The 22,072-nt window shown below is 40.8% G+C and overlaps 1 protein-coding gene across 4 annotated transcripts in view; it reads right to left on the bottom strand.

Annotated features, from left to right (window-relative positions):
- The window catches only part of ARHGAP6 (Rho GTPase activating protein 6), a 449,126-nt gene that overhangs the window by 3,577 nt on the left and 423,477 nt on the right, over positions 1–22,072 (bottom strand). For all 4 annotated transcript variants that reach the window (XM_033119089.1, XM_033119101.1, XM_033119094.1 and 1 more), the window contains exons 10-12: positions 16,185–16,282; positions 4,046–4,314; positions 1,036–1,116 (exon numbers count right to left, since the gene is read on the bottom strand). In XM_033119089.1, the coding sequence (XP_032974980.1) occupies positions 1,036–1,116; positions 4,046–4,314; positions 16,185–16,282 (448 nt within the window). The remainder of the gene's footprint in view (positions 1–1,035; positions 1,117–4,045; positions 4,315–16,184; positions 16,283–22,072) is intronic.

The following is a 22,072-nucleotide window of genomic DNA, read 5'->3' as shown; positions in this document are numbered from 1 at the left end:
ATGGAAAAAAATTCACGGGATAATACAAGTGGCCAACAATGTGGACAAAAGGATAACATTTGCATTATAAGAAGTGTTCATAAGATCAGTTTTAAAAACACTAGCATACCTCGACAGCAATTACATAAATGACAATTCAATGGGGAAAATTCAGCTAATGAATAGAAAAACTGAAAACTCCTGGCGAGAAAGAAATGCACATGAAAATATAAATACAATTTTGTTTTTTAAATCAGCAAAGATGTGAACGCACTGATTTACGATCCCGATAAGATTAAAGAGACACGGGCAGTAAGTACGAGTACAAGCTCATGCATCCTACCCAGAACGTGAAGTGACAGTACCTGTGAGTTCTTAGAAAGGTTCGTAATTTTGGACCCACTTTTCTATTCTGGGCTTATAACTTGCCTCCCACAATTTTATGCATCTGATAATAATTTAAAATACAAAAAAAAAGTATATACAAGGGGTTCCTGACAGCATAACTTATTACAACAACAACAAAAAATGGAAATGACCCAGTTGTCCGAGCACTGGGCTGTAAACTATGAATAGGCAGTACTATGTGGCCCTAACCAATAATAATGGAAAATTAGTGGACAATAGCAGTTAAATAACACAAAGAGCCACAGACAGAATGATTGTAGCCATGTTTAGAAACTCTTGCAAAGGAAATGAAATGTAGTCAAAGATTGACGTATTTTGGCGGAAAGGCTAAATATAGCTTTTTTTTTTTTTTAATTTATTTTTAATTTATTGGGGTGACAATTGTTAGTAAAATTACATAGATTTCAGGTGTGCAATTCTGTATCACATCATCCATAAATCACACTGTGTGTTCACCACCCAGAGTCAGCTCCCCTTCCATCACCATACACTAAATATAGCTTTATTCTCTGCCCCCCACCTCCCATTTTCAGCATTTTCCAAATAATTTTTGACAAGCATGTAATATGACGATGATAAGGCAAAAATTAAAGGAAGTTAATTTTAAAAATAAATGCAGTAAGCAGTCTTTTAGAAATAACACTTCACCTGTCATTCCTGGGTCTTTGGATCCACTTTTTAATGTTGAATGCCAAGTTCCCCAGATATTGAAAGGTTCCTCTGACATATCTAGGAAAAAGTGGGTTAAAAAGGTATGTGACTCACAGTGAAAACTGAAGAGCAAAAATCAGTGCCCAAATATTTTTATAACATCTCTTCTGTGCAAAGTAATGTACTCGAGATTGTGCAGGATACAAGACAGAATGAGGCAGCCCAGCATTTCAAGAAGCTTATTCCATTTGGGGTTTACAAAAAGATTCCTTCCAAATTATAGTTGTGATAGACTGAATGAAGTCCCCCCGCAAGATATCTGTGGCATGATCCCCAGAACCTGTAAAGATGTTATATTCAAAAGGGACTTTGCAGGTGTGATTAAGTTATGGATCTTGAGATGAGGAGAAGATCCTGGATTATCTGAGTGGCCCAGATGTCATCATGAGAATCCTTATAAAAGGGAGGCAGGACAGAAGATGTGACATTGCTGGCTTTAAAGATGGACGAAGGGGCCATGAGCCACAGAATGCAGGCAGCCTCTAGAAGCTGGAAGGGGCAAGGGAACAGATTGTTCCCTCGAGTCCCCAGAAGACAGCCCTGTGGACCCATTTTAGACTTCTGACGTCCAGAGCTGTGTAGTTTTAAATCACTAAGTTTGTGGTCATTTGTTGGAGCAGCAATAAGAAAGGAACACAGCGGTAATGGGTGGCAACAACTCCAAGTGCATTAAGATAGAGACAGAGGAACAATAGTTATAGTTCCTTTATCTAGTACTACCCTCAGGAACACTTCGCTACAGGCATCAACAGCTTCATTCCTGCATGTGTTCATTCATACATCCCCTTAATCTGTCCGTAAATATTTACGGAGTAAGGCGCTACATTCGGTATCCTCACCATCGCATTTAACCCTCACTGCAATCCTGTGATGTGATCATAATGACTGTTTCTAGAAACAAATGTCTACTGCGTGCTTCCCTGTGTTCCACAATTCACATGCATTCTCTCATTTAATCCCCAGGAGATGCCCCCAAGTCCATTTTACAGATGAGGCAAGTAGTGAAAGGAGCGGGTAAGAAGTGCGCACCGGGCCCCGCAGCAAATGTTACTGAGGGCTTATTACGTGCCAACGTCCCTGTTAAGGACTTTACATGGATTCGCTAATTAAGCCCTATGAATTAATACTGCTATCTGCCTTAGTTTTCCTAGGAGGGGGAAATGGGACTCCGAAAAGTTCAATCACTCACTTAAGGTCCTGTAGGTTGAAAGAGGCAGAAGAGGTTATGGACTCCAAACCTAGTTCTCTTGTCACTGGATACTAACAGTATTTGCTTCTAGTTCCCTCAGGATGAAGTTATTTCCAGGGAGAAAGTTACAGGTTAGATGGGGTTGCTCACCCTTGGCACTAGTGACATTGGGGTGGATCATCTTTGTGGGGGCTGTCCTGTGCACTGTAGGATGTGGACCAGCAAGCGTGGCCTCTACCCTTTAAATGCCAGCAGCAACCGCCGCCCAAGTGGTGACAAGCAAAAATGCTTCCAGACATTGTCACATGTCCCCTGGGGGGCAAAATTGAGAACAACAGTGCTAGAGTTTGCCAAGATATTGAATGGATGGAAAGAGTTAATGCGTGCCTTAGTCTATCTGCTAATCAGTTAGAGCTAATGTGTATCTTAGCCTAGTTGCTGAAAAACGGTGAAGCAAAAGAGACTAACCCTGGGAGCAAAGAATCAACCTTTCGTGGCATGAACTTGTCTCATAATATTTGTTTGAATCTGTCTTTAGAAACCCGAATATGCCATGCCTTTCATAATAGTAAAATTCTCTTCAGATTGCCTTTTTCGTTTTTGCTGCAAAGGATAGTACGTATAGAAAACTTGCCACTAATTTAAAAGAGCAATAATTAGAGATCATTTATATACATCAGAGAGGGAATAGTTAAAAATCTATGATACATCAACTTAATGGAAACATATCACGGCCATGAAAAATGTTAGCAAACGGAAAACGCTAATGATATGATTTTAAGAAAATAAGCTTAGTTCAAAAGTAGCTATACTATGAAAATAAATATATAAAGTTCTGTATGCATATGAACAAGAACTAGGAAAAATAAAGTTTCACATTTTAAACATAAATTTAATGCCTAATGGGAACATGAGTTACTGCTTTCATTGTAAATTTTTAAAACTATTTTTTGATACAAATATTCATAAAATAAAAATCAAGATGCTATGATTTAAACACACACACGCGCGCACACACACACATATACACAGCTCCAGATTAAATTATAAACTTAAGAGAAAATAGCAAGAATTTGTACTCTGTCTTCCAACTACTACTTGAGTGCTGGCCCTGGGGAATTACTCTGTGGAGGGAAAGAACACAACCAAACATTTGGTGTTCAAATAAATGTGGGAAAAGCTGCCAGCCACACCCTTTCTCCCATTATGGAAATTGAATGGTGACCATCAGCACTTTAAAGAGTTTGAGAAAGTACAATAGAGAAACCATTAGCTTGGTTAATTTAGCATTTCCCAAATGTTTTTGACCATGAAACCCTTATTTTGCCTGAAAATCTTAATCTCCCTGGAGACCTTTCTGGAACATGATGTCTTGTTATATAGTAGGTTCAGCTTGTTCTCTTTATAAAAGTAACAGCAATAATTGGATGACATCTTAGACTAGCAAATATGCAACCAAACTCACTGGCCAGGACACACAAAGTTCCTGGGATGCTGGAGGGAAGAGTCAGCTGGGAATATCAGCGGCTCTCTGGGCATCAGACTGCTTCCCAGATATCTGGGTCTGAGGGGACCCTCCAATATGCTGACTGGGCTCACTACAGTCATCCAAGAGTTGTTTTCAGTAGATACTCGGTAAATGCTCGCTGAATCACAGAAACAGACCTAGGAAGGGATGAAGAGAAGAGCCAAAGCGCCCACGCCACACCACATGCAATCAGTCACAGATTTGGCCAGCGCCGGCCAGGCTCCAGTTACCTTTTCCAAGTCTTGGTCCAGTAGAACTCTCTCTTGACTTCAACGATGGCAAGTGGCTCACCAGCATATACTGCTCTGTCCCTTTGTAAAGCTTCTCCGAGCCCCCCCGGGCCGCATCCTCTTGCATAGCCAGCAGGGAGCGCTCAGATAGCACTGGGGAGTTGTTGTCATAAGGGGAGAGGTCTCCGCTGGAGGCCTTGTTGGAGTCTGTAGAAGAGTGCCTTCCTCCCACGGAAAAGGAAACATCCGACCGCAGCATGTCAGGGCTTCTGGCGGAAGGAGACAATTACAGGTGCGTGAGCGTGCTAACAATTAGTGACCAGATTCAAACGATGTGACCATTACACAAATGACAGGAGAATGCATGGACACGGGCTGAAACAAAAAAGACCTTTTGAGCAATGTTCCAAGACTTTTACATCAATACAGTGAAAGCGTTTCCATAAAATAGCCAGCAGATGGCAGTACAACTCCACAGATGTTACTGGAAATGTCAAGGCAAAGGGAGCGGGGAGGATGAAACAGTCATGGATCCCTGTATTTTCCAATGTGCCTCGCTGAAATGCCTGTTGGATTAATCCCTTTTTCATTTCAAAGTTCAAGTCTGAACTTCTACGGACGGTTTCTCAAAAACTATGAAAAATGGAAGAAAAGACTGAAAATATCACAAAGAAACAGAAACTTCTTGTCAAAGAGAAAAGATGATTCTGTTAGGGGCAAGAACAAAATGTACTCATTGGAGACTTTTAAAAGGGACTGATAGCATGTCAAAAATATGATGTGCAGAAAGGCTTTGCAAAGACAAAGTTACAAATGTCTGAAAAGAGAACTGAGTTATGGACAAACTATGGGGAGGGATACATATGTGTAAAAAGGAAAAAAGGTCATCTCTGGGCATTGATTATAAAGGAATGAAAAAGAACAAAAGACCGAAATGCCATTCTTTTGGTCAACCAACCATATGTATGACTTTACGTGTGGGAGTGTGTGCTCCTGAACACAGGCAAATCAGAGAAGATTCTGCATATTTGATTAAAATAATAACATGGAATTCAGAAATAAGCTGAACTTGGCAGAATATATTCAGGGCATTTAAGACATTTAACTTATTAGGTTGGGACAAAAGTAACTGCAGTTTAAAAGGTTAAAAATAATTGCAAAAACCACAATTACTTGTGCACTAAACTAATAATAAGAAATAACTTTGGATTCACATCTGATATCTTTAAAATATAGCACTTCATTTACTAAATACGTGCAGTGACCATCAATGATCCTGAATTTCAGAGATCCATTTAAGTAAATGTTTACATTTTTAAATATACTTCTTAAAGAAGCTTGATCTTATTCAGGTAGCAGCAACCGATTGAGTAAATTGGTTGTGGTGAATATTTTGTCATTATTTTGATATCATAGTGATTCTTTCTGGCCATGGGATACCATTCAGTGAAACAAGATTCTAATCACTGCATCATCCCTGAACATTGACGGAAAAGTGGCCCCGATTTTAGTTTTGTTTTAAGGACTTATTTTGCTTGTGGCATCAGTTGAAATATGTATTTTCTGTGGGGCTAACACTTGTGGAGCTATTTGGAAAAGTCTACTTCAGATTGTACATATCCCAGTATATGAGTGTATGTTTCATGCGTGTAAATAAATACACCTTTGCACCTGTGAAAATAAATAAAAGTCTGATGCTCACTATCTGTTAAGAAAAACTGGTAGATAACTCTTTTACTATCCTCACTATCTTGAATTAAAAATAATTCAGATCAAACTATGCTTGAAACTTCGCGTGAAGTTCAATAGGCTTTGTGAACAACTTTTCTTCCCCCACCCAAACTCTCAGTGTAAATAAACCCATTCTTCCTGTGACTATGATAATGACACTACTTGTGGGAATAACTGTTTCACGTATAAGATGGCTGAAGAGAAAAACACATCACCATAAGTAGTGTCCACTGTATTTAAATACATCTAAAATGATTCTACAAGGCACTAGTGCTTTCACAAAATGATATAAAACATACTAATTTGCATATCTGTTATGTATTATATGTGCATGGGTTGTCACAGCAACAGAAATAACAGTGAAAATGTGAGTGGAACAGGAAAAGGAGAATGTCAGGAGCATGAGAAGAGTGTTCAAAGTCTTACCTGTGAACACCTGCACTTTCTACCTTCCTCAAAATAGTGGCCCTGACATCTTAAAGGGAAATGATGACAGATTGATTAAAAGTTCCAGAACCCACTTCTGTCCCTCCTCCCCCACTTCACTTCTCTTTATTAGTCTTTCCTTTCTTTTGGTTTAATTTTTCAAAACAAATCCTTCGTAATCTTAAAGAAGGTAAACGTACGCCTGAGCGATCCTTTGCTAACCAAATGGTTTTGAGCATGCAACATGGAAGAAGGGTGCTCACAAGGGATCTTGCTTCCTCTCGGGTTTCCAGCAGGGCTTCATGTCCAGGAGGAAAGCATCTCAGAGTGTGACATGCCTCACTGGTCACTGAGGCAGCTGGGGGAATTTCTTACCCACATGGAATAAATAAGGCCTCTCCTTGACTCCTCTTTACACTGATGACAGATAATCTTATGGGAAAGAGCCAAAGGACAACCATGACGATGATTTTTCCAGAAACTTTAGGCCTCCAGTGAATGAAGAAAAAAAAAAGAAGGAACGTACTACTTCTGCTGGAAAGTGGGGGGGGGAAACTATCCTTTATATCTAATTAAGGGGGGGGGGAGTCTCGCTAACTCTAGTGAAGGGAACACAAAACAAAACAAATGGTCACTTGTCTGTCATCATGGGCCCAACTCTGGTTGAGGAAACTTTACTATTAGAATGAGAAAAATTGAATGTGGTGAACTGGTAGCTCCATGGAGCTCAGCTCAGAATCAGGGTTCTATGTTCTTTCCGACCAGGGCTAGAAATGATATCACTGGGCTAATTTTAGTTGTTTTTCCTGTTTAGTTGACACTTTTCTAGTCATTAGTCAATCTGTCTTACAAGACATACAGAAGAGAATACATTCAACAAAATACTCTAAGTTACAGATTCAGCCAACAGTTACATGCATAAAGAAACATACTCTACGGAAGACATTTCTCTTACGTCTCAGTACTAGGGACATTTGGGTTTCTATGAAGCAAGTAGGTTATTTTTATCCTATGGACCTATGCATCACGTAATAATAATGCATCTCTGTCTGCAATGGTTGCTAAAAGGCTCTGAGGAATTGGGGCTCCTGGTATGGTTTTGTGTATTTCACACCCCAACTTCATCATATCTTGTTACTCTTTACATTGTTTTCCTGTCCCCCATCTCTCATGTTACTTAACTACAATATTGTCCCACTTTACGTATTATTTGCAAGCTGCTTCAATAAATTGCTTTCGGACTGATATTCAGACAGGGAAATCACACCCACGTTAATTGTTGAGGTATTGAAAAGGCAGTCTGCTTCGTGAGAACAGTTCGTTTGGTTCAAGCACAACAAAATAAAACAGGAATTATAACAACAAAAGCAAAACTAACTGAAGCTGCTACACTGTTTCTTCCTCCATTTGCATGGCTCTGATTGCACCTGACCAAGGAGACCTGAGAGAGGAGGAGGTGAAGAGCCCGTGGCCTTCTCCTCTGCTCTGCAAAATCTTAGTGCTTCTGCCGCGGCAGCATCCACCTCACCTGGGAACTTGTTGGAAATGCAAATTCTCAAGCTCCATTTTGGACCCACTGTCAGACCTGGCTATAATATGCGGGTCCCAGGCCAAAATGAACGTGTGGGGGCTCCCCCACATTAAAAAATTATGAAGAATTTCAAGATGGTGACAGCACATCATTAAGCCAAATGTGAGCTGTTTCTGAGGGTGGGGTCCTGTAGCCCATGAAGCTGGCTTTGCTCACTGAAAGGGAATCTCTGGGAGTGAGGCTAGCAGAGCGGGCTTTTAAAAGCCCTCTAGGTCATTTTGATGCACGGGAAGTTTGAGAAGCTCTGATACCAAACCTACCTTCCCTCCCATTCATACATGTAACAGGGGGCTAAGGACGTCCTGAGAGTCAAATCAGGAGGAAAAGCACAGATAATGGCCAAAACCTCAGCGCTGGCTGGCAGCGGGGGTAAACGTGGTGGCCCTGACCTTCAGGCGGCTGAGGCCACAGCTGAGTAAGGGAGGGAGAGTATGCCTTTCCCAGTTAGCTCCAGTCAGCAGGATCCAGTTAACTGAATGCAGTTGGTTATGGGGGGCAGGCGAGGCCAACCTGCTTTTCTCTGTTCTTCTGGTCCATTCTCAAGTCAAGCCACCACAGTAACCACAGCTGGGGCCCCAATAGGGGCAGACGCTGGGGGAAGTGGCTAAAGCCGAAAGCTGGACACAGAGGTGAATGAGGTGTCCCTCAGTCGACACAGGCCATGAACCTGCTCAGGGTGGCTGGGGTCACAGCCAGCGGCATGGGCAGATGGGGCCGTCTAATGAGAGGTGATGCCTTCCTTTCCCAGCCTCCCAATGTATCTTGGTGATGAAAGGGGACAGAGTTTGAGTACACATGGCAAGCAACTTGTGAAATATACTTCCGTGAAATAACCCCTTGGCCTGTGAGAAGAGTAAAAGTTGAAGTTTATACAGAGTTCACGATGGCAGGCATTGGACTAAGCGACTACAAACAACTTTCGTTCCTGACCACATTTGAGAGATGCATGAAAGAAATGAGGAGATGACTAACTAACATGTCTTTCTAGCAGCAGAGGCAGTAAGGGTTGGGACCCTCTAAAATTTATTTGATAAATAGTATTGAATAGTATTAAAAATCAATAGTAACATGTTATGTTTTATACTTAGAGTTGATGGCCCTTTTAAATGTTCAAAATATTTCCTATTTATCATTTTGTTTTCTCAGCAGAGGTAAGGTGGTGGCCAAATTTACCTAAGAATCCATAATCCAAGATTTGCCTTTTCACATGAGAGCCCACCAATTAATACACAAAACTACTTCATTCACTCCTCAGGATTCTCGCTACAAGACAGGCAGTTCCGAGTTTTAAGACATTTTTATGTCACTCCATTGCTTTATCATTAAATCTATTGCAAACAAATTCAGGAAGCCCCTTTGGGTATCTCTGAAAAATAAGTCAAGCGGCCACCAATGTCTTCTCTAAGATCTACCTCTAACATGATTCAACTCTATGAAGACAACTTTAAGTTCAGAGCTCCAAGTAAATGCAATAAAATATTCATGCATTTATTTATATAAAATATTTACTCTGACCAGTGATTCACTAGATGAAAAATAGTTTAAAAGCAGGTAGTGGCCTCTCTTTCTACGTGTTGGAATTTAATGGATTTGCAGTTGGGTGGACAGGTTGCCAGTTGACATGGGTTTGCCTCCATGAATGGATGGTTTCCTCATGAGACCTGAAAACCCCAGGACCATCCACAGCTAACCATATAAGCACCAGATGGACATGGAGAGTGAATCACTTTCTCACCCTTAGCTGGTCCCTCCAGGTCAGGGTGTAAGCTCGCTGGCAGGGTTCTGTGGGCAGGCCTGCACTGCAGCCGGAAGCACAGAACTTGTTCTGTGGATAAATGGAAAACTCCGGTTCAATCACCGGATGTGGCCAGCCCAGCTCTTCGCTGAGCTACCCCGGTGAGAAACATCCTCGGAGATTTCAAACTTGCGTTGGCTTCATTCTTGGCTCAGTCGTTCAACTGATAAACCTCAGTCTGTTGGAACTCAAAGCACATAACCATCTCAGACTGTATTAATTGTACTGGGAAAGGAATCCACTGCCACAACAGCTCTGGATTTATGAGGGCTTTTGACATTTATCATGCTCGGTTCTGCAAGGCATGCCTTATGCAGAATCCTAGGCACAAAGGCACCCTGCCCCAAAGAGAAGCTCCCATGGATCCAAACTCATCACCAGGAGACGAAGCCAGCACCCTGGACATTGAACTTGCTCAGGGCTTTGCTGAAATGTCTCCCCTCATTTTTAGCTCTTATTAATTACCTCCTAATAGTCCTGGCATATGGAGGCATTAATGACAGGTGAAGAGAAAACAATGCTGACTTCATTTTGTTTACAGTATGCCTGATAAAACATCTTCCAATTCATATTTTGCTAGTTTTTAAAAGAAGTTGTGGATCACAGTAAAGGTGTTGGAAGAAAGAGGGGATGTAATAAATTCTCCCTCCATCTTGAATTGCCTTTCCATAGAAGGCACATTCATACTTTTTTGGAATTTTTTATTATGGGATTCTCTATTACACATACGTTTTTCCTACAATTGGCCGAAAAGGCTTCCTTGAGTGGAGTGTGTGTGTGTGTGTGTGTGTGTGTGTGTGTGTAGTTAATGCTTCATAATTTCCAAGGAATGAAACCAAATGACATTTGAAGCCACCAGCTACTGCCAGTCAATAGGATTCATTGCTATTATACTATACTGGTACAGTGTGATTTCTTGTCTCTGACAATTTCCTGAGAATTTTTCTCATTTTACAAATCCTAGTAAAAGGAAAACAGGAAAAATAGTCCATCTTGTACCACTCTCTGATTTGGATGAAGATCTTTTTAATGACAATCGTTGAAAGATTAAAATAAATATTTCTTTGATCATTTAAATGTGATGCCTTTCAATTATGAGAAGGCCTAACACGCCTCCATCATGAAGAAGGTGGAGTTATTATTCAACAAGAGGAAGAGCCAACTCAACAAAACAATTACTTTCCAGTTCTGAAATTTTACCCTTTGAGACAACTATGGGTCTTCATCCATGATCCTAACTGACGGGTCACTGGCTTTGCTATTTAGGGGTGAGGGGCAATTCCAGTACAAACTTGGTGAAGGCTGCTAACAGAATTAAATACAATGAAATTTAAAATATATACAGCAATGGATTTGGTTCACCCATAGCAGCCTTCTCCCCAAACAGTTACATTTGTTTTATTTTGACTTTGTTTCCAGAATGCAGTAGGAAAAATGTTCTCCTTAGCCTCGTATACCATAGAGGTATACACGGCTTTCTGTAATTTTTTAATGCTTAATTTTTCCCAGAACATTAAAGCAGTTGAAAACTTGACAAGTAGATACATTAGAACTTACAATCTTATATGAAGTTTAAATGCTTTGTTTATGCCCCAACCAAATTTTATTTTTATTTTAATTCAGATTAATGTAATTAAAAATTGTTTAAGATTGTCATGCGGCCCAGAGAAATTGTCAGAGAGAACAATTCTCTCGGTTGAAAAGAAGATACACAAAGAAATACATTTTCAAAACATCACTGATAACTTGCTTCCATTTAAGCCAGGCACACACGTTTCACCTTTTGCTTCAGGCTCCAGTATGGCTTGGCCTCCTGGCTCTAGTCTTCCAAAAAGTTTTTGACATTTCGTTCATCATAGGTTTTTGGCATTAACTTTGATTTTAAAAAATACAGCATTTTGATGACTGAGGTTTCTAGTACACCCTTAAATTTTGCACCTAGGTGAGTGTCTCCCTCTCCTCACCCTGGTCCAGGCCCCGTTATGATACTTTTGTTCTGTTGTAAATGGCCACATTCAACATACCTCGTTCTCTTTGATTTACATTACATTCTCATCCCCTATTCCCTTCCATCCTTAAATCAAAGGAGGGGATCTATTTTAAGTATCTTTGAAGAAAGGAGCGTATAATTCTAATAAATATATCAGACAAGCAATTAAAAAACCTGAAGTTTTGCATTGTCAGTAATATAAATTTCCTGTACTCTCCCTCTGGCATTCTGTTTTGGTTGATGCCAAAAATGTAAGTAGAGAAGCACCAGAAAAAAATAATGACTCCTCCTTTCACTCCCTCAATTCTGTTGCTGCATAAAGAAGAGAAAAACCCAATCCAAAACAAAACATTCACTTCCCAAGTTTCACTAAATGTTTGAACTTTCAAGACAGACGTTATAATAACGATGTTCTTGTTGGTGCTTCACTCTTGTGAAAAGTTTCTTTTCCACTCCAAAGAAAATCTTGTGCAATTTCCATGTGGGGCACAGGAATCGAAAGCCTTTTTTAGGTATGTGAACTGATGGCAAGGAACAGAAGTTTCAGGAAAAAAGCCAAAGGGTCGGAAGAGAATAATGAGGGAGACGGTGCATTACTGTACTTCAGGTGGTCATTTGAGAAGCTACTGCTGCTCTCCACTCTGTCGTGTTCCTGAAAATCCTTTCAATTCTTACCGTTTATTCCTCAGCTCTCAGCCTTTCAGCTGAGTTTCCAGTACATAACGTCTTCTAAACAAGAATTCTATCCATTCCCATCATGTCACGGTTTGACCAAGCCCTCTCCCTCATTACCTGCAAACATGCGGTCGCGTCCAGTCCCTTCTGAAATTTACGTGACCTAATGCGAGCAGGTCGTGTTCCCACTTCAGTATCTTTTCACTCTCACTCCTCTCTCTGTTCCAGAACTAGCACCATCAGCCTGATGCCAATTAGATCAGGCCATTTAAAAAAATATAGCATTTTGATGACTGAGGTTTCTAGTACACCCTTAAATTTTGCACCTAGGTGAGTGTCTCCCTCTCCTCCGTCTAAAGGACCTTGCCTTTAGACGCTGCCCGCAGCTTAATGGGGGAAGGGTCCTCTCTTGTACCATATTGCCTCCACAGGTTACTATCTCGTGGGTAGCGAGGTAGAATCTAGTGATGCCCAAGGCTTTGGTAAGTAGTTGTAAATGAAGAAAATGGTGACATTTGAAGCAATGCGAGAGGAATCGTTGACATTTATTCAAAAAACTATTCTCATAGCACAACTACTCTATCAGGTTGGTGCTACTTTTCATTCTAGTTTACCAATGAAGAAACTGAGACAGAGAGAGATGAACTTGTTTACCTAACACTGCACAGCCAATAGCAACGGAACTGGAATTTGAAACCAGGCAATCTGGCTCTGGACCGAAGCTCGTGACCAGCATGTTATACTATACAGGCATGTGCTACTGTTGGATAATTGACACACCAATGTAGCCAGCACCATCTGGCACTTGGGGTACTGTGATTTGTCACCACTGTAATCTATTGTCACTGTAATTTATTGCCACTGTTTCTTGATTTAAGCGCTCCCCCTAAACCAGCCATTTAAGGCTTCTGCCCTCCGAGCTGGCCAGCCTATTTATTGAGACCCCAGCCAGAAAACATATCTACTGTTATGTCCAGGTCCCCCAAAAATCCAGGCCTGTGGATACCCCTCCAGTCTTCAAGGTCACTGCACATGCTTGCTCTTCTCAGAAGCCGTCCCTGAGACTGCAGGTCACAGCTCTTTCGTTCCTCCAAACCCTGAGTGGATTTATGGTCTGGAATATTGGTTTCCTTTCTTTGTCAACACAAAGACCCCTTTTCATTGTCAAAAGTCAACCACCTCAAATCCCTGAGTGATAGTAAATATGCAATATCTACTGTTGTGGGTCTAAGCCAGAGGTTCTTACCCCTGGCTGCTCAGTAGACTCACATGGGGAGCTTTGAAAATTCTCAATGTCCAGACTGTACCCCAGAACAAATGAATCCGAATCTCTAGGGGTGGCGCCCAGGCACAGTTGTTCTTTAAGCTCCCCAGGTGATCTACACTGGGAAGAGAGTCTGAGAACCCATGGCCCAGCACATACCATTTTGCACTCGGTGACACACTTAATAGCACGCCTCCTGTTATCTCTCCCCTTGTAGGCCTCTGTCAACAAGTCTGCGAGCTCTGAAAGTCAAGAATATGCCCTGATATTTGAGGCTTTCACTCCTCAAAGTGTGGATCACGGGCCAGCAGCATCACGGTATCATCTGGGAGCTTGTGAGAAATGCAGATTCTCAAACTCCTTTCCCCAGACTGACTGCTTCTAAAAGAGCATTAACGAGACCCGCTGGTGATCCATATGCACAGTAAAGATTGAGAAGTGTTAAAGGCACAAAGAGACCACCTCCAGCTCCCGGGGTAGGACTCTCAAGCCTCAAATGGCCATTACAAATGAATATCTATTTATTCCTTTATGTATTTTTACTTCACGGCATCATTACCAACCTTCTGGACTGCATCTTGGCCTTTCCCTAGAGGAAAACCAAACACTCCCTTCTCCTCCTTTCTGAGAAAGTCTTCTCCAAATGTTTCTCTTCGATAACTCTAGGCTCTGACATCCGCAGTTCACCTCCCTTTCTTTTAAGCCCTGACACTCACCTAAGATCTTGGTCTAGGATCAGCTTGCCTGGACCTTACACTTGTTATTCTCATAGGGATAAGGATCAGAAAAGGCCAGACAACTGCAGAGCTTGAGATGGACTTAGCATGTATACTTTTTCCTTTTCCTAAGAGTAAAGAAGGAAAGCTTCACTTCTTGGCACTTATACGAGAAAGCGTTCTTAAAAACCACATTAAAATTACTATTATTAAGCAGTTTTCAAAGTACAATGCTTATATATTTTTAAATGCCATATAAAAACAGAAATTTGGCAAGGCAAAATCCGTGGTTTTTTTAGGTGTGTGTTTTCTAGCTTCCCTGCAGAGTACCCATGAAATGTTATAAATGCAGTTTAATGAGGGTTTCACGGATAGAAATGCCACCGTGTCTGTTTTCTTGCATCAGGAAAGGAAATAAGTGAGTTCATTAAAATTGTGGTCATACAAGATATACTGTGAAGAAAAGCCATTTGTTAGTTTAAATTAGGACTTGCACCTTGATGACAGTTAAAAATCTAGGAAAAATTTAAGTGAGACTAATTCTCTGATATGAAAAGCCAGACCATGAAATGCCAGCTCACTTATATAATAATTTGAATGTACTTTGAATCACTCGTGGCTCTTGGGGCTTGGATCCAGGCAGAATGCCTTATTTGAACCAGAATTTGGCTTGATAATGATTGGCACAGAGATGAAGTTTTAAAAATGCATTTGAAAGGATGATGCAATTAAAGATTCTTCCCTGCTCTGCAGGAAATAGAGTGGAACTGAATTTCACAGTGTTTTTAATATAATGACCCCAGAAAGAAGGGGACCTGAATGACTATGGAATTCCTCTCCACCAAACTTCTCTAAAGACTATCATATTTTTATATCTGAAATGGTTTTAAATGAAAATAAACACATCAAATTCAGCATCAATATAAAGGAACAACTTGACATGTGTCAATGTTTCTAAGATATCATTGATAAAGACATACTATTATTTCATATATGATTAAGAAAGAAAAATGCTATGAATTAAATTAGAACATGCCATTGATTATAAAGTTAATCTCAACTTCAGAGATGATAAAACATGGTGGAGGGAATTGTTGAAATTCAGTAGATTAAAAGCACACATAAACGGTACTTTCATGAGAGGATAACAACTTTTTGTGTCACAAAACGGGCTTGGTGTCACGGTGGCAATATCACTCCTGGTTAATAATGCGATATTATCCCCTTAACTGGATTTGCCAAAAGCTCAGCATCCCCATATACTCTGCCTCTGTAGCAAATGATTGTGGTTAATTGTAAAATCTGACTAGGGCAAAAATTTAGCGCTCCTTCCTTTGGAGGCAGAAATGGCAGCAAACCATAGTGTACAGCACGGCTTGCATTTTACTCATTGCAAAAATGGGTGCATGTGGAGACCAGCGTGGATTTTATCAAAAGGATGCTAGCTATAAAGGGAGGGAGAGTCCAGAGGGTACCCACTTCTAATTTCAAACGGGCACCTAGGCTTTGGCTGAGGCCTGTCTTGCGGTTTGGTAATGTGTCACTCGCGCTGGTAAATCACACATGTAAGATGCATCCGGGCTCAGCCTTATGGGACCCTAACTGTAGTTGGTAGGATTCTAGAAGTAGAATCTCTGATGTGCATCCTAGTCAGTCCCTTGAGCTTCTTGCCAGGGATTTAGTGCTGTTTTTCTGGTAAACACAGTCACAAGGATGTCAAGAGACTAGAGAAAGCCAAGAATGAAACAGAAAAATCCCGGAAAGCAGTTCTAATTCAGTAAATGGATTGGTAAGACTGGAGCATTTTCTGGCTAGGTGGACTGATCAGATGTGCCAGAAAATTGCCAAAATCCCACTTCAAGTCACCCTGCATGGAATGATTGAAACCTTTCTAATTGCTTCGAAACCGAAATCGAAAGCCCCAGGCGGCTTGAGACGACGGCGTACTCACGAGGACTGGGAGGCCTTTCTTCTGAGTAAGTAGTCCACCACATCCGGGTCCGTCTCCAGCAGGCTGATCAGCACTTCGTTCTGCAGATCTGGGGAGACCTGACGGAGCCAAATGTCGGGACATAAGTAACACCATTCCAGAAGCAGGAAAGCCATGCTCATTAGCAACTTTCTAAGCAGAAAACGGAGGAGTCTTAAGAGTCGTAAGAGAACAGAGTGATTGGCGAAAACCAAACCTACACCCACCCATACCGCCAGTTTAATTCTTAGGACAAACTGGACAATTACCACAGAGTCATTCAATCCAAATTGTCACCCCTCTTATGACTGGAGACACAGACTAGCCACTGGGATACCTCTGTTGCTCAAACTAGAGTTTCTTGGTTTTGGAATAAGCAAAATATCATAGTTACGAGGCAGGATATTCATAAATTATTGTCCAAATGGGGACATTTTCTAGAGTTGACATTTATATTTATGCCAAGACAACAGGCATAAATTATAACTGTCTTGGGCAGTTCTAGAACATATTATCAGTTTATTGAAAGGGCAAGTCCTTGAACCAGACTGTTTGTGTTTGCGTCCTAGTTCTACTTCCTGGTTGTGGGAACTTTGGCAAGGTACACAGCATTTCTGTGTCTGTTTCCTCACCTGTAAAATGGAGATAATAATAGTACGTACCACAAAGAGTTGCTGTGGTGATTAAGTGACTTATTATATGTTGTGAACTTGGAACAGTACTTGGCAGATAATAAACACTCATTTTACCCTTCAATGCCTGTCTAAACTCCTTTCTTGCATCCTGGTCCATTAGCAATTAAGTTTCTCACTTCATAATTTGACAAGGCATTCACTAGAGTTCTATAGATAAGCATGCCATGTTCCTCTAAGCCTAATCCACAGTGCATTAGAAGATGGCCTTACAATCCTAAATCACTCATGTGGAAATGTTCTATAGGAAAAAGTTGAACTTGATTCTAATGGTTTTCTACTCTGTAGATGCTGGTAGCTCAACCTAAGGAAATTCCAACTATTGAGAGGAAATAAATTTTCACACATGGGCTTGGAGATAAGACTCTTAAGAACTGCAGGGACAAGTGTCCTGAGAATAAGTGGTTGGTGGAATAATTTAACTCTTGCCTTTTATAGAACTCAATTCTTCTTGAGCTTTGAGAAGCTGGAAACAATTTTACTAATGAAAACAAGGATGAAGAAGCAACAAAACACTTTCCTTCCCTCATAAATCTGTTCCTCCTACTTTATCCTGAATCTTCATCGATGACATTGCCAAACCCTCATCTCACAAACACAAAATCTGCGTTGTACCCAAGCTTCTCTGTGTCATTTCCCCTTCCTGTTCTGAGCCAGGAGATCCAGTTGATTTCATCTCCATGATGACTGTTACTTCTTTCCTCTATCTTCCACTCCAACTGCAATGGTCCAAGTTGGAGCCCTCATTACCCCTTTGTAGTTTCCCTCCTCGTATAACAGCTATACGCCAAGTTCCCTCTGGAGAACCAACTGTTACCCAATGCTTAGCTCAAGGGTGAAGTATAACCTAGTCTAAGTCAGTGGTCATTCCATTCCCAGAATACCATGGGCGCCTGAGCAATGGGCATATGACTCCATTAGAGACAATGAAAAGCCATGAGAATTTCCCTGAGACTTTTGAGAGAGAGGATACAGGGCCTGTAGCCATAGGGGGCCTGAGGATTATGTTGACAATTGAAGAAACGGAAGAAATGAAGAATTTTTTCCAACTGAAGAAATGGAAAGAAAGAAAAGGAGTCTCTTTTCTTTGAGTTTTAGGTAAAGCTCTGCCTGTGGACACAATTGCTTTTGGATGGTTCAGCTATATGAACCCCACATTCCTTAAGCTAGTGTGAGTTTTCAGTTGAAAAGAGAGATATATCCTTGGTAGGCCTTTGATGCAACAGCTTGCTAACTCGTGTACTATCTATTTCTTTCAACATGTGCATCACATTTCTTATCTGCATGGTTGTCAGAATGCTGTAGTCAAGACATTTGCTTGCTCAAAAACCCTTTTATCCCTACAGCTGAAGCCCTCCTCTCACTTGCTTGCCTCAATCTGTGTTTCCCATCTTTTCCCTTTGCAGTCATCCTCACATACCTTCTACTTCAGCACTACTGTGCTTGTCACTCTGGCCTTTTTCCACCTCCTTCCTTTAATTCATGACATAAATATTTGGTGAATGCTTACTGAATGCCAGGCACTGGATGCTGGGATTCAGCTACAAACCAAACAGACAAGAATCCTTGTCTCCTTAAAGGTGACAGTGAATATCAGAAGACTGGTATTAAACAAATAAACAAAGAAAACAGAGCATGGACCCCATGGACAAAAACAAAGCAAAGAAAGGCGATGGAGGACCCTGGGGAGGGAGATGCAATTTAAATAAGATAGTCAGGCCAGAGAAATGGACATTTTAGCAGAGAACTTAAGTTGATGAAGGAATTGCAGAACATCATTCCAAGCAGAAGGAAGAAAAACTCAGCCAGATCTTGAGTCAGGAGCAGCAAGGACGCCAGTGAAGTTGGAACAGAGTGAGAGAAAAGAGGTGAGCAGTAGGAGCCAAGGTGGCCAAGGCCAGAGGTTGTGGGGTCTTATGGGTCATGATAAGGACTTCTGCTCTCAATCTAAGTGGTGGGGAGCCGCTGGAGGTTTTGAGCAGAGGACTAACACGAATTGTCATCATTCTGGCTGCTGAGTTGATAGTAGATGGTGGGGAAGAAAGGGGTGAAGCAGGAAGTGCAGATGGGATCTGTTGGTACAACTAGAACAGAGATGCTGAACCAGGATGGTGAGCTGATAAGAAATATTTGGATCCCGGAGATAGTGAAGATAGCGATGATAGCATTAGCTAATTCGTGGATGGAGAGAGAAGACAGGGAGAAGGAGTAGGAGAGGGAGAAGAAAGAATGACTTCAATGTTTGGGGCCTAGGCAGCTGGAGGAATGGGGTTGCGTTGACTGGTATAGAGAAGCTGCAGGAGGAGGAGGCTGGGGTCAAGATAAGGAGCATGGCTTTGATATGATAATGGTGAGAGGCCCGTGATACATCCAAATGCAGGAGAAATCTAGTAGGCAATGGGAATAAGGATCTGGGGTCCAGCAGGGAGGCTTGGTCTGGACATAAAAATTTGGGAGACACACATGGTTCTGACCGAACGCAATAGCCTGCGAACTAGAATGAAAGGAGAAGAGAAGGGGCAGGACTTCTAGGTCAAGGCTGAGGGATTCTATTCTCTTACTTTATTGAAGAAATCAAGCAAATAAAAGAACTGATAATGTTTACTGTAAATTTTTCAAACAACATGACCAAACAGATATGCAGTATTATATCAATTTTTCAAAAAGTGATACCTAAAGGGTGAAAATGAGAAGAGAGAGCACTCACTTTTACAAAAACAAACAGCAAAGCAAAAAATAATATAGGCCAAAAATGCATATCCTAAACTCTTTTGAAAAGAAAATTCCATGAGCAAATTTGGAAAAACACATGTATTTTCATCCAGTTAGTTTAACTGAAAATTTTCTATGCTTAGACATGTAATAAAAATTTTTGCTCCAAGCACCAAAGCACTCCCACCAAAGAATAAACAACTAGAGTGTGTGTGGCATCACAATATTCATTCTTGGAGAGTATATGGTGCGTCTAGTGGATACATTATTGCAATAGGTTACAGGAAGTATCATTATTTTAAAAAATAATTTTCCATAACATTTTGTTAAAGTATTTTGTGATTCAGAGTTTTTACTCATTCAACTAGGCTTGACTCCCAACCAATTATAATTATTGAGGTTTATTTTATGTAGCATACGTGACTTTTACTTGGTAACAAATGCAAATAGAAAGAGTCAGCGCTATAAATCTATCTATAGCTTCTTTTTAAAAGACCCATGATACCATTTTTGCTTAGCGACACTATTTACAAATAAGTAAAAAGATATAGTTTAAAAAGTGTGGATCCACGTACCGAAGGAAGGGTAGATAATATTTTCCTATTATTATGTAAGACTGACTACAGTGTACATAATCCATTATTCCAATTAAATATTTTATATATAATCTTGTTACAAAGTGATGTAAAGGAGCTTCAGAAATTCATATGACAAAACCACATTTTTTAAAATAAAAGAATGGCTCAGAAAATTGGGGCCAGTGGGAAAATGAGGGTAGAGAATTTGAAATGATGTCTGGAACCGACTTAACATTCATGTAACAGCATCCACTGAGGTTTCCGCAATACTGCCTCTAATCTTTGTCCGTATTTGCACATTTCATTTCCTCTTATTTAATACAAATTTCAAACTAATGACTCAGTTCAATTAGATGAGCATTCATTTTCCATTAATTCAGATACTTAATAGAGAGAAACAAAAGTCAAGGGAATGAACTGATAGAAAACAGGAGCTTACAGTACATACGAAATATCCAGGCAGACCACTCCCATATGCATTCCTTTTCAGGAATTAGGATGCTGTTGAAAAAGCATCTGACTAAGAGTTGATAACCCCTGAGGTCCAGTTTTGGCTCTGCTGCTTATAATTAATGTAAACTTGGGCACATCAACCATCTTCTTTAGGATTCTGTTCCTGCATCTGAAAATCCAGGCATAGCCTATCGGTCCCATTTGCCTTTACAGAGGTGTTATCAGGATCAAAAGATCTAGCAGATTGGAAAGTACCTTGCCAATTGCAAAGAGATTTAGAACGAAAGATTTTATTGGAAATGGACAAAATAATTAATAAATTAAACACCTAAAAGAAAATATAAAAGCAGAGATGATCAACATTTGTTCTGTGATTTGTTTTCTTGATTAACGGTCACCCATCTTTGCCTCTTATCCTGCATGCTCACAGAGAAGCATCCCTCTCTTCTCTTTTGTTTCATGCTCTGGTGAGTAACTAAGTTACGGGATTTCCTGCTGATATGTCTCTGCTCTTGACCTCCCCTTGAATTTCTAGAGTTAACAGTTTATGACCTCTCAGCCCCTCAACTGCAATGGTCTTGAAACCAGACTCTGTGTAGCTTTTCCTTCTGGTTCCTTCTCTTCCATCAGACCTCAAATCTTTGAGTTGGGCACAACATTGGAAGGTAAATTTCCTGAGGGCAGGGATTATCTGACTTGTCTACCTGGAACTGATACCGGCTCCTAAGGTTGGAGTTCTCTGTCAGCTAGCTTCCTTTGCAGCTGGGGCAAGATCACATGTACCAATCCTGGCCAATGTACCCCAAGGGGAGTCAGGTAGGTAGGAGCTTCTGGAAAAGGTTCTCTTCCATATTGCAAAGAGATGCAGCAGAGGAAACATCTCTCTTCATCACTGGATGTGATGATGGCTGCCAAAGATGCTAGAAATGACTGCAGCATGGTGCAGCTGAAGATGGCAGAACACAGAGAGCAAAAGTGTGAGTGAGCTGCTAACCTGTCCCCCGAGGCTTCTTGTTATGCGAGATAATAAATCCTAATGCTTGCAGCCACCTGCAGCCTCCTTGTAGTCAAATGCTTCCTAAAGTATGGCTTTTTTTTTTCCCCTCCTCTTTGCCTCCTTCCTCTTTTTCTCTCCTGAAGTTCCTGCCTACACATCCATGACCCTTTACCTACTTACTCAGTCAGTAATATGCTCTTCCAGAACACAAGCTAGGGTGGTGTTTTCTACCTAATGGCTGCTCAACAAATGTTGGAATGGCTACAAATAACAATAATAAAATAACTCATGGGACACACTGGTTCTGTTACCTTTGTCTAGATGCTTCTCTCTGCTTATAAGTAGTAGTAATGTCATGCTCTAGCATAATCTCCTTGCTATTAATTTCTAGAGTTGGAAAATAAATTTCCTTTCCCAACTGAGGATCATCAGAAATTT

This window comes from Rhinolophus ferrumequinum, chromosome X (assembly GCF_004115265.2).
Source record: "Rhinolophus ferrumequinum isolate MPI-CBG mRhiFer1 chromosome X, mRhiFer1_v1.p, whole genome shotgun sequence".
Taxonomy (NCBI): Eukaryota; Metazoa; Chordata; class Mammalia; order Chiroptera; family Rhinolophidae; genus Rhinolophus; species Rhinolophus ferrumequinum.
The sequence above is the reverse complement of the archived record's forward strand: the minus strand, read 5'-3'. Positions and strand labels throughout refer to the sequence as shown.